Source organism: Macaca thibetana, chromosome 1 (genome assembly GCF_024542745.1).
Source record: "Macaca thibetana thibetana isolate TM-01 chromosome 1, ASM2454274v1, whole genome shotgun sequence".
Lineage (NCBI taxonomy): Eukaryota > Metazoa > Chordata > Mammalia > Primates > Cercopithecidae > Macaca > Macaca thibetana.
This window is the reverse complement of record NC_065578.1, coordinates 51,229,141-51,242,442: the sequence shown is the minus strand read 5'-3', so window position 1 is coordinate 51,242,442 and position 13,302 is coordinate 51,229,141. Positions and strand designations below refer to the sequence as shown.

Genomic DNA, 13,302 nt, shown 5'->3' with positions numbered 1-13,302 from the left:
GCTTGAACCTGGGAGGTGGAGGTTGCAGTGAGCTGTGATCACACCACTGCACTCCAGCCTGGGCAACAGTGAAACAGTGAAACTCGAAAAACAAAGAGATATGTGGTGATAAATACAAGTAAAAGATACAATTATGCTGGGTGCAGTGGCTCACGCCTGTAACCCCAGCACTTCGGGAGGCCGAGGCGGGTGGATCAATGAGGTCAGGTGTTCAAGACCAGCCTGACCAACATGGTGAAACCCTGTCTCTACTAAAAATACAAAAAGTAGCCGGGTGAGGCGGCCTGTGCCTGTAATCCCAGCTACTCAGGAGGCTGAGGCAGGAGAATCGCTTGAACCTGGGAGGCGGAGGTTGCAGTGAGCCGAGATTGTGCCACTGCACTCCAGCCTGGGTGACAGAGCGAGACTCCATCTCAAAAAAAAAAAAAAAAAAAAAAAAAGGATGAAATGGGCTGGTGGTCAGAGAATGATGACAAAGGACAAAATGTTTTGGAAACCTGGTGAAAAAGACTAACTAGCTGTTGGGAGAGGTGGTTTTGGAAAGGTTTTATAGAGGAGTTAACACTTGAACCATCACTCTAGAATAATGTCAGTAAAGGGCCAAATAGTAAATGTTTTTAGGCTTTGTGGACCATGAAATACTGTTGCTACTTATAGATGGTAAGTAAACATGAGCATGAATGTATTTTAATAAAACTACACTCAACTGTGAATTACAGTTTTAACATCACAAAGGAGTCTTTTAGATTTGCTTTGCAAACATTGAAAAGTGTAAAAATATACAACAAAACATTTGCATATCATGGGCCCTGTGGAAGCAGGCGGTGGGCTGGATTTGGCCTGCAGACCCTAGTTTGCCGTCCCCTGCTCTAGAGGGATAAATAGATGTTTGCCAGGGAGAAAAGAGAAAGCAAGACATTCTAAAACATGCATGCTCTGAAACTATGGAGCTATTAAAAGATGGGGTAGATGGGCTGCCTTGGTTCATGGTATATTCCTTGCTTGTGAGGTAATCTATACTACCTTTTGTTTCTGATAAACAAGAGGATTCATGTGTGAAATGGAGTTTGGATGAGGCAAACTCAAAAGGCTTTTTCCAACCTTCATTCAGTTGGTTATTGATTGAATTGGGCTTAACCATGGATTCTGGGTTACCATTCTAAATTGAAGGAGACTGTAACAGAAAGAACATTGGTTTTGAAGTTGGACTTCTGAGTTACCTAGTAAGTGGCAGAACCTTGGGTTTTGTTTTGGGTTTTTATATTTATATATTTATCTATTTATTTATTTATTTTTGAGACAAGGTCTGGCTGTCTCCCAGGCTGGAGTGCAGTGCTGTAAGTAGCTGGGACTACAGGCGCGCACCCCATGATGGCTAAGTTTCGTATTTTTTTGTAGAGACAGGTTTTCACCATGTTGCCCTGGCTGGTCTTGAACTTGTGAGCTTAAGTGATCCCCCAGCCTCGGCCTCCCAAAGTGCTGAGATTACAGGTGTGAGCCACTGCGTCCAGCCTAGAACCTAGATTTTATGTGGCCAAATATTTACTGTATTGAGCATTTCAGTTTTCTCATTTCTATTGTGAGACCATTAATAGTATCTACCCTAGGGTTATTTTGAGGATTTAAATGAGATAATGCATAAACAGCACAATGTCATATAATAAACGTTCAGCACATTTTGGCTACTATAGTTACCTATATCCTACTACCCACCTAAACTTGCCCTGCTCATTTGGTTTACAAGCTTTTATAAGTATTGCAGGCAGAGGTCCATCCAGATGTGAGGTAGGCCTAAGGTGAGGAGGCTGAATGATTCATTTGACACTTACTAAATGGGTTAATTTATGTATATTTACAGTAGTGCCTGGCACATGGCAAATGCTATATAAGTGTTTGCTATCAATAATATATGTGTCAGATGTAAGGGATATAGAGGCAGCTAAGAGTTCTTTGTCTTAGGAATCTCCAAGTCCAGTGGAGGGAGATGGGTAAATAATAGATATAGATCAATATGTTAAGTGCATGGTAGCTATTATACAGTGTATGTTATGGTGACATGGGGTTGTGTGATGGTGAAAGCCAATGGCTACCTACCTACATGGGGTCTTCCAACTGTCATTTGAGCCTTGAGAGCTTAAGAGCTTCCTCTAGCCAGTCTGGTTCAGGTGGATTGCATTGCTCATTGTGAACACTTTCCTCCCTGATTATAAAAATTATACTGTAGAAAAATCATGAAATATAGATGTAGTATAGGAAAACATCCACAGTGCCATCATCCACAGAAAACTGCTATTATGTTTTGGTACATTAAGGCTCTTTTCTCTGTACATATTTTATAATTAAAACCAGACTATAGATACTTCTGTATCCTAGTTTTTTATATAAGCTACCAATTAAAAATTATTTTCAATGATTATATAATAATAATCATTTAGAAATGCTGTTAACATTTTTTTTTTTTTGAGACAGGGTCTGTTCTGTCTGCCAGGCTGGAGTGTAGTGGTGCGATCTCGGCTCGCTGCAACCTCTGCCTCCCAGGCTCAAACAATTCTCATACTTCAGCCACCCCGGTAGCTGGGACTACAGGCGTGTGCCACCACACCCAGCTAATTTTTGTATTTTTAGTAGAGGCAGGGTTTTGTTATGTTGGCCAGGCTGGTCTTGAACCCGTGGCCTCAAGTGATCCGCCCACCTCAGCCTCCCAAAGTGCTGGGATTACAGGCATGAGCCACCATGCCCAGCCCTCCCTAACTTTAAAGCCCAAATTTGTAGAATTTACAGAAATGCTAGAATTTATCAATAATTTTGTTACAGCAATTACCTATTATTATTGAACATTTAAGTTGTCTAACGATTTTCCCAATTGAAATAATACTACAGAAATGTCTTCATATATTTATCTTCATCTCATTAAATTTCAAGAAGTAGAATTACTAGATTATAATTTCTTTGTTTTGCTTTTAAGTGGACTGCCCCTGATGGTGATTATTCATAAATCCTGGTGTGGAGCTTGCAAAGGTAAGTGTAAGTGCTCAATCTAAATACAAAACTCAGATGTGTTGTCAAATATTGACATTTAACAAATATTGGCACTGACTCTGGCCCAGCACTGCTGACTGTTGAAGGAATACTAAAGAAATATATGACATAGATTTCCTGCCTTCATGAAATTTGCAATTATATTTGGAGAGGATTTTAGGGAAGGTAAGGGGATTAAGATACAGTTATGTCAGGCCAGGCACGGTTGCTCACGCCTGTAATCCCAGCACTTTGGGAGGCCGAGGTGGGAGGATCACGAGGTCAGGAGTTCGAGACCAGCCTGGCCGATATGGTGAAACGTCGTCTCTACTAAAATACAAAAGTTAGCCGGGCGTGGTGGTGCGTGCCTGTACTCCCAACTACTCAGGAGGCTGAGGCAGGAGACTCGCTTGAACCTGGGAGGTGGAGGTTGCGGTGAGCCAAGATTGTGCCACTGCACTCCAGGCTGGGCAACACAATGAGACTCCATCTTGAAAAAAAAAAATACAGTTATGTCACGTATGGGATGAAGTGCTAAAATATCACATGAACAATACATATTAGAGGAAGCTGAAATGTACAGACAGAGACATGAGAAGGATGTAGGAACCAAATTAGAACCCAAGTTATCTGACTCTGTGGCATGTGTTCTTTCTGCTATACCACCTTGCCACTTCTGCAGACAGGTTTTTTTCTTTTATTTGGTATGCTACACTTAAAGTCCTAGATGGAAAAGGAGTGTAAAAAATAGTTAGTGGAAAAAGCCAGGCGCCTGTAATACCAGCACTTTGGGAGGCTGGGGTGGGAAGATCACTTGAGGCCAGGAGTTGACCAGCCTGCCCAACATAGTGAAACCCCAACTCTACTAAAAATACAAAAAAATTAGCTGGGTTTGGTGGCACGTGCCTGTAATCCCAGCTACTCAGGAGGCTGAGAATTCCTTGAGCCTGAGAGGTGGAGGTTGCAGTGAGCTGAGATCATGCCACTGCACTCCAGCGTGGGCGACAGAGTGAGACTCTGTTTCAAAAATATTAATTATATATATACACATACATATATGTATACACACACATACACACATATATACACCTGTGGCAGACTCACTCTATTGTCTTTCACTTCAATGGTTTTTGAAATGTAACTATGAAAAGCAAATAATGCATTTCCCCCCATTTGTATGCCATTATCCTTATTTTATAAATGAGGTAACAGCTTCAGAGAAATGAAGTAAGTCACTCAAGGTCACATAGCTATGCAGGTTCAGAATCAGGTAGGCTAATTCTTCTTTTTGAGAGTGTAAAAAAAAGTTTGTTATGTGAATCATCTCAATAAATGCCTAAACTACCAAAGAGAAATAGTGTTGCTTATGTTTATTAAGGTTTGGTTGTGACAATGATGTTTTTTCTTCTATTTCAAAACCTTTTTTCCCCCCAGCTCTAAAGCCCAAATTTGCAGAATCTACAGAAATTTCAGAACTCTCCCATAATTTTGTTATGGTAAATCTTGAGGTAAGACTTTGAGAGTTTCTCCTTTCTGCTATGATTTTAAGACTTTTAAAATTAGCATCATTCGTGCATATTCATTATAGCTTCATTAGTGGTATAGTGGTATAAAAGTCAAATTTATGTATGTGTTTTTCTCTTGACCTCTAATACTAAGGCTTGCATCAGATATGTTAGAAAACCATCTAACATCTATTTCTGGGAGGAACTAGGAGAGGAGAGATTGAATAAGATGACTAAATTTTGTTGTTTTTTTGAGATGGAGTCTTGCTCTGTTGCCCAGGCTGGAGTGCAGTGGTTCAATCCTGGCTCACTGCAACCTCCTCCTCCCGACTGGCTGGGATTATAGGCACGCGCCACCATGCCCAGCTAATTTTTGTATTTTTATTTTTTAAATGTTTTTAATTTTTGTTTTTGTTTTTGTTTTTGTTTTTTCTTTAGATGGAGTCTCACTCTGTTGCCCAGGCTGGAGTGCTATGGCACCATCTTGGCTCACTGCAACCTCCACCTCCCGGGTTCAAGCAATTCTCCTGCCTCAGCCTCCCAAAGTAGCTGGGACTACAGGTGTACAGTACCACACCAGGCTAATTTTTGTATTTTTAATAGAGATGGGGTTTCGCCATATTGGCCACGCTAGTCTCGAACTCCTGACCTCAGGTGATCCACCCACCTTAGCCTCCCAAAGTGCTAGGATTACAGGCAGGAGCCACTGCGCCCGGCCAATTTTTGTATTTTTAGTAGAGATGGGGGTCTCACCATGTTGGCCAGGCTGGTCTCAAACTCCTGACCTTCAGTGATCTGCCTGCCTCGGCCTCCCAAAGTGCTGGGATTACAGGCATAAGCTAGCATGCCCAGCCTTAAAATGACTAAATTTTAAGGTCCTTTTATCCTTAGTTTATGATTATGACATGTTTTACATCTTTGTAAAGCTAGACTAAAGGTGTAGTCATATATGCAGACCACAGCTTTCTGCAAAATGTGATTCATTTGAGCACCTAATCTGTGCTGGGCTTATATGTGCAACCTGCTTGTTTCCTTATGAAAAGAGCTTTTACATACCTCATATAGGCTACAGGTCTTGGAATCCTGAGTCATAGAATGTCAGATCTTAGAGTTGGAAGGGATTTTTAGGCTATTGGTACTATCCTCATTTTACACAAAGAACCATCTTAGGCCTGAAGCAGGTATGTGATTTGGTCAAGATCATAGAGCCTAACAGGTGATAAGAATAGGTACTCTCACCTAGCCATGCTCCCTTTTAGGCCATACTTTTCACGTATGAGGTACTCAGATGCTCTATGATGATACCACTAGCCATAAGTTTCTGTGAAAATAATGTTTACTTGGGCCAGGCACAGTGGCTCACACCTGTAATCCCAGCACTTTGGGAGACTGAGGTGGGTGGATCATGAGGTCAGGAGTTTGAGACCAGCCTGGCCAATATGGTGAAACCCTATCTCTACTAAAAATATAAAAAATTAGCTGGGTGTGGTGGTGCCTGCCTATAGTCCCAGCTACTAGGGAGGCTGAGGCAAGAGAATCGCTTGAACCGGGAGGCGGAGGGATGTTGCAGTGAGCTGAGATGGCGCCACTGCACTACTGTCTGGGTGACAGAGTGAGACTGTCTCAAAAAGAAGAAGAAGAAGGAAAAAAAAGATAATGTTTACTTAAATGTAGGTCTGGGAATCTTGTGAACACATTAACAGTTAACAGTGAGGCAGCTAAGGGATTGCGCTTATACAGCTAGTGGATAGCCTGAATGCTGATACACCTCACCATAGCAGTTATATTCAAAGAAATGACCCCATTTAACCCCTGAAATGGGAACCACATCATAAATTGTAACATTATTGATTGCCTTTGCACATGAATTCGTCACCACTTTCTGTGGTGAATTAGGATTCCTACTCAAAGGAGACAGTAATAACATCTCCAACTTCAGAAATTTCTTAAAAAGAAAACAGATTGTGTGGGTTTTTAATCTCCTGGGAGGACTGTGAGTCCACAACTGTAACTAAAATGCCAGTCTTATTAATTCATGCACTGAAGAAATACTATGTGCAAGTCAATGGTGTAGGTACTAGGAATATAGCAGTGAACAAAACAGACAAAATTTCCTCGTTGAAATTACATTCTAGTGTGGGAAGACAGAAAGTAAGTATTTTAGAATATGTCAGATTGTGGTAAATGCTAGGGCTAAAAAAGAAAGGTGGAAGGGATGACTGCAGTTTTAAACAGATGGTTTGAAAATGAAGGGATATTTGAGCAAAGGCCTGAAACAGAAAAGGGAATGAACCATGTGGATAATAATGGGGGAAGTGTGTCCAGGCAGAGAGTAAGAGCAAGTCCAAAATGCGTTAGGATGCCTGGCTTGTTTAATTACAGCAACAGCAAGAGGTCAGTGTGGCTGACCTTGTTAAGTCCTCTTCTTGTTAAGTCCTGAAGAGGACTTAACAAGGGGTAGGACATTAAGTTAGAGAAGTGCCTAGGTGATAGATCATGTAGGGCCTGCAAGGACTTGGGGTTTTGCTCTTACAAGTGGGGAAGCCACTGAATGGTTTTGAGGAGAGAGAGGACATTATCTGATTTAAGGTTTACATTGAATCTTAATAGGATGAAGAGGAACCCAAAGATGAAGATTTCAGCCCAGACGGGGGTTATATTCCACGAATCCTTTTTCTGGGTAAGGCACATGATCTTAACCTGGGAATCCATGATGTGGATGGAGAGAGAAATGAATCAAGGCACTGACTTCACCTAGTGAAACTATACCAGGATGACCACAAACAAACAAAAACCAGTTTCAAGGGAGAGTGGGGGAGTTCTGAATGCTAGAACTACAAGTTTGAAGTAAAACTTTTCCCATTAACGAACTGCTTTTGTGAGCAATGACAAAAGTTTGGCTGGGCACAGTAGCTCATGCCTGTAATCTCAGCACTTTGGGAGGCCGAGGTGGGTGAATTGCTTGAATCTAATTTGAGACCAGCATGGGCAACATGGCAAAAGCCCATCTCTAAAAAAGTACAAAAATTATCCAAGTGTGGTGGCATGCTCCTGTAGTTCCAGCTACTTAGGAGGCTGAGACAGGAGGATCAATTGAGCCTGGGAGCTCAAGGCTGCAGTAAGCCATAATCACGCCACTGCCCTTGAGCCTGAATGACAGAAGGAACCTGAATGACCCTGTCTCAAAAAAAAGAAAAGTTTGATCATTTATTCACTCAATAGCCATTTGTGCATCAGCCATATGTCAAGTGCTGTATTAGGCACTACAGAGACAGATATAAGCCAGAATTCCCACCCTTGAACCTATATTGCTGCTAAGGCAATGGAATAATATAACCAGACAAATGTCTTTCCACAAACAATTTTATAAGAGATATTTAATGACCACCTAATCTTTGTTCAGCATAAATTCTGCTAGGTTTTATGGGGGATAGAAATCAAAATCATCAAGTAGAAAAGGAAGCAGAAATGTGGGAGGTATTATGGTGAGGTAATGGGCTGCAAACATGGGCAGATCTTATTTCCCAGAGAGCCTGATGTACCATATAGTGTTTGAAGTACCTGTCTATTGCAGTTACTGCAAAACCCTGTGTCATTTTGTCTATAACAGATCCCAGTGGCAAGGTGCATCCTGAAATCATCAATGAGAATGGAAACCCCAGCTACAAGTATTTCTACATCAGTGCCGAGCAAGGTATAGTTATGCTGAAGGGAGGGAGGATTATTGCTAGATTGAACTAGGATGAACCACATGCAAGGTCTGTGATAGGAAAGTAAATCCAGCATGTTAGCTGAGCATCTCCTGCATGTCTATAGCTTTTAGCTAGATCCTATGTAGGATACAGGAGAAAGATGAGACTGAGCCCCCTTCCCTTGGAAGAGCTGACTTACCCATAGGCAGCTGTGAAGAACTGAGGCACACAAGTGACTGAGGTAGTCACTTGCCCATAGTTTCATAGTTAACAAGTAGCACAGCCAGGATTTGAGTCCAGAACTTAGTTTTTTTCCTACTGAGCTAATCCTGTTTTTCCTATGAAAATTCAGAGGAAGAGGAATAGTGTTAGGTGAACAAGTCTAAGAGGTTTCATAGATATTAAATTAAATAGGCTGGGCGCAGTGGCTCATACCTGTAATCTCAGCACTTTGGGTGGCCGGGGCGGGCAGATCACTTGAGGTCAGGAGTTCAAGACCAGCCTGGCCAACATGGCGAAGCCCCATCTGTACTAAAAATACAAAAAGTAGCTGAGCGGGCCAGGCACGGTGGCTCACGCCTGTAATCCCAGCACTTTGGGAGGCCGAGGCAGGCGGATCACGAGGTCAGGAGATTGAGACCATCCTGGCTAATATGGTGAAACCCTGTCTCTACTAAAAATACAAACAATTAGCCGGGCGTGGTGGCGGGCGCCTGTAGTCCCAGCTACTTAGGAGGCTGAGGCAGGAGAATGGCGTGAACCCAGGAGGCAGAGGTTGCAGTGAGCCAAGATCGTGCGCCATTGCACTCCAGCCTGGGTGACAGAGCAAGACTCTGTCTAAAAAAAAAAAAAAAAAAAAACCCTGAAACTTAAATGGACCTAGAAGGATAAAAATTTTATCTCTGGACAGGTATGAGGAGGACATTTCAAGCTATGGAAGTGAAGTGAGGGGGGATGTAGCCCAACATAGAGAGTTTGTAAGGCTTGCTAGAGGAAATAATGACTGGATTAAGTCTTAGAGAATGAGACCTTGTCAGTAGCAGAATGGGAAAAGTATGTTCCAGGAGAGAGAAGAGCACCAGCACAAACAAGTGAAGGAAGTTTGCAATCATCAGCCAGTCATGCTTTTTTGTTCTCTAATCTTTGAGCACAGTCATTCTGGAGGCAGGGGTTGGAATTCATGCCATGTATTGTTGCTGTTTTCCTTTTCCCCTCATCTATGAAAGGGAGTTGTGTGCTAACTTGCCATGTGTCCCTATTGCCATGCCAGGACTTTATGATTTGAGTTCTTGATACTGTTATTCTCAGACTAGGGACGGGGAAGAGATCTGTGAAATCTATTACCTTCTTCCCCTGAGTAAGGAGAATGTCATGTTCCTTAAACAAATGCAGATCACTGAAGATTGGTATCAAAGAGAAATTTCCAGATAGAGAAGGGCAGCTGGGCTTTAGGTCTCCAATTCTTGTATCTTGAGATTCACCTTCCCTTTAGAATTTCATCCAAGTTACCACTGCTGTCTCTACACTGACATAGTCCAGATGTGAACACGAGACCCTCCCCTGAATCCTCCATCTCTCAGCTGATGTGAAACTGGAACATTCAAACCTAGCTTTACTAAAGGCATAGGCAAAACAAAAAAGAAATAACAAACTATATTATCTGCCTCTTATGAGCTTTATGGGTTGGCTTTGCAAGATTCATAGACTCTGGCTCAACCCAGCTCCTGGCCTGCCATTATATAGGGGTGCTTTGTAGAACCACCACTCAGGAGCCTATACTGAAATAGCTGCCCTCCTTAAGTCTAAATCCATAAGCAGGATGCCCCAAGAGAGATAAGAAGTTTCATCTCAAGTCTACTTAAGGCCCTCCTTCCAGGTTTCTCTCTCTTTTTGTTTTTTTTTTTGGCCTGAGAACTTGGCTTTATCCATGTATAGTTGATACTGGAAATGATGACCCCTTTCAGTAGGGACACCCCTGTCCCAGCACACAGACCGCTCAGTGTAATCTGTGACCTCCCCAGGAAGTAAAATAAGTGCAGCATTCATCCACAAGATACAATGGGGGACAGTAGGAAGGTGTTTCCTCTTCCCTGGGGGTCAAGTGAACATCTACAGTCTAGGACAGGGGATCAGCTCTAATCCTAGACGGTAAGCCAAAGTAACTGCTAAGATTTTGGTACGACTTCATAGTTGATAAAGCACTTTTATTATCCATTCTCCCATTTAACTTTTATAATACTGTGTGAAGTGAGTTATATTGTTTCATTTTATAAATGAGGAAACAAATTCAAAGAGATAAATGACTTGCCAGGGCCAAAATCCAGAGCTAGATCTTGAGTCCAGATCTTGTACTCCTCTCATATTTCTTCTGAAACATTTAAAAGTGTACATTAGTTGTCAAATGTCAAATATTACTTACTTCATACTTTTTTCCTCCCATCTTTATTTCATAGTTGTTCAGGGGATGAAGGAAGCTCAGGAAAGGCTGACGGGTGATGCCTTCCGAAAGAAACATCTTGAAGATGAATTGTAACATGAATGTGCCCCTTCTTTCATCAGAGTTAGTGTTCTGGAAGGAATGCAGCAGGGGAGGGAATATTGAGGAATCATCTAGAACAATTAAGCCGACCAGGAAACCTCATTCCTACCTACACTGGAAGGAGCGCTCTCACTGTGGAAGAGTTCTGCTAACACAAGCTGATCTGCATGTTTGTGGATCCAGCAGAGAGCGGCAGACTTTCTTCTCTTTTTCCCTCTCACCTAAATGTCAATTTGTCATTGAATGTAAAAATGAAACCTTCTGACACAAAACTTGAGCCACTTGGAGGTTTACTCCTCGCACTTAAGTATTTGAGTCTTTTCCCATTTCCTCCCACTTTACTCACCTTAGTGGTGAAAGAAGACTAGTAGCATCTTTTCTACAATGTTAAAATTGCAGAAATAGCTTATCATTAAACAACAACAACAAATTCTAAGTGTAAATCAGTAATTCTACCCCCTAGCAAGGGGGTAGCCTGCTTTTTCCCTTTTTCCTTCTGGGAATAATTGTGGGCTTCTTCGCAAATTTCTACAACCCCTTTCCTCTTCTCATGCTTGGGTTTCCCTGTTTGCACATATGCGTGTGCAGGACTGGCTGTGTGCTCGGACTCTGCTCCAGGTGGAAGCATGTTTTCCCTTGTTACTGTTGGAGAAACTCAAACCTTCAAGCCCTACGTGTAGCCATTTTGTCAAGTCATCAACTGTATTTTTGTACTGGCATTAACAAAAAAAGAGATAAAATATTGTTCCATTAAACTTTAATAAAACTTTAAAAGGAAATGTGCTGTGATGGCTTTTTGTTATTAGAAAAGGAGGGAGGGATGGAGATCACTTCAGGAAGAAAACTAACCTAGAGGACCTAATCTAGGAGTTCCAACCTAGGATGACTGCTCATTCACCTCCCACATTCAAATGAGCACAATGGCTCATCTCTTTTACTTTTTAAATACCTGAATTTCCTCTGTCCACACTATCACTGTTTTAGCACAGGGCAGGCTTTTTCTCTCCTGGACTATTTATTGCTATAGCCCCTTAACTTGCCTACTAGCTCTAAAATTCCCTCCTCCTACAATCTATCCATATTACTCCACTGTTTAAAACCTTTCCTGGCTGGGCATGGTGGCTCACACTTGTAATCCCAGCACCTTGGGAGGCCAAGGTGGCAGATCACCTGAGGTTGGGAGTTCGAGACCAGCCTGGCCAACATGTCTACTAAAAATACAAAATTAGCCAGGTGTGGTGGTGCATACCTGTACTCCCAGCTACTCAGAAGGCTGAGGCAGGAGAATCACTTGAACCCGGGAGGTAGAGGTTGTGGTGAACCAAGATTGCACCATTGCACTCCAGCCTGGGCAACAAGTGTGAAACTCTATCTAAAAAAAAACACACACACACACACACACACACACACACACAAAAAAAAAAAACCTTTCCTGCCATCTTTAAGGTAATAGTATTAATGGTAGGAAATATTCGAACCTCGGTCTGTGCCAAGTACTCTTCTAAGTGCTTTATATATGTTATTCCATTTAGTTTCACTTCAGTACTCCTATCAGCCCTGTGAGAAAGGTACTACTGTAATCCCAGGGTACAGAGGAAGAATTTGAAACATGAGGAAGCCAAGACACAGGTTAAAGTCAAGATCTTTACCATGACCTTTAAGAGCCTGCCTACTTCTTCAACCTCATTTATTCCCATTTACGTCTTTGCATTATGTGTTGTGACACCAAATTGCTTTGAGTTCTCCTGACAACATGCTGTTTTATGCTTTTCTACGTTCATCTTGTTTTCCTCAGCCTAAAATATGTTCTTTTTGTTCTTCCTTCCCACCCATTTTGAGCCACTTCTTCTAGAGAGTCTTCCCTAATCTTTCTCATGAGGATAGAATATCCCTTCCCCAATATATCTATCATAGCCCTGGACCACTTTATATTGAAGTAACCCAATTGCACATCTGGGGCTGTCATCAGTTGGCCATTCTCCTCTAGGGCAGAAGCTAGTCCTCTGTCCTGTGTACCTAAAACTTTCAAGTGACTTGCTAAGGTCTATGTTAGGCTCTTTCCATCTGTTCTCTAAACGCCATCAGTGGTCCCGTGGGATAGGTATTAGTAGCCTCATTTTAGGGGGGACTTTAGAGAAGGCAAAGACTAGCCAGATTCTTTTGTTGTTGTTTGAGGCAGAGTTTTGCTCTTGTTGCCCAGGCTGGAATGCAATGGCAAGGTCTTGGTTCACTGCAACCTCCGCCTCCCAAGTTCAAGTAATTCTCCTGCCTCTGCCTCCCAAGTAGCTGGGATTACAGGTGCCTGCCACCACACCTGGCTAATGTGTTTGTTTTTGGTTTTTTTTGAGACGGGGTCTCACTCTCGTTGCTCAGGCTGGAGTCCAGTGGTGCTATCTCAGCTCACTGCAACCTCTGCTTCCTGGGTTCAAGCTATTCTCCTGCTTCAGCCTCCTGAGTAGCTAGGATTATAGGAGCCCCCTCACCATGCCTGGCTAATTTTTGTACTTTTAGTAAAGATGGGGTTTCACCATTTGGCCAGGCTGATGTT

General features: G+C 42.3%; 1 protein-coding gene across 1 annotated transcript in view; it reads left to right on the top strand.

Moving 5' to 3' along the window:
* The window catches only part of TXNDC12 (thioredoxin domain containing 12), a 34,205-nt gene extending 22,672 nt beyond the window's left edge, over positions 1 to 11,533 (top strand). Inside the window, exons 3-7 of the mRNA XM_050803692.1 lie at positions 2,966 to 3,018; positions 4,453 to 4,526; positions 7,134 to 7,203; positions 8,134 to 8,217; positions 10,669 to 11,533. Coding sequence (XP_050659649.1) covers positions 2,966 to 3,018; positions 4,453 to 4,526; positions 7,134 to 7,203; positions 8,134 to 8,217; positions 10,669 to 10,748 — 361 coding nt within the window. The 3' untranslated portion in view covers positions 10,749 to 11,533. The remainder of the gene's footprint in view (positions 1 to 2,965; positions 3,019 to 4,452; positions 4,527 to 7,133; positions 7,204 to 8,133; positions 8,218 to 10,668) is intronic.
* The last annotated feature ends 1,769 nt before the right edge of the window (positions 11,534 to 13,302 follow it).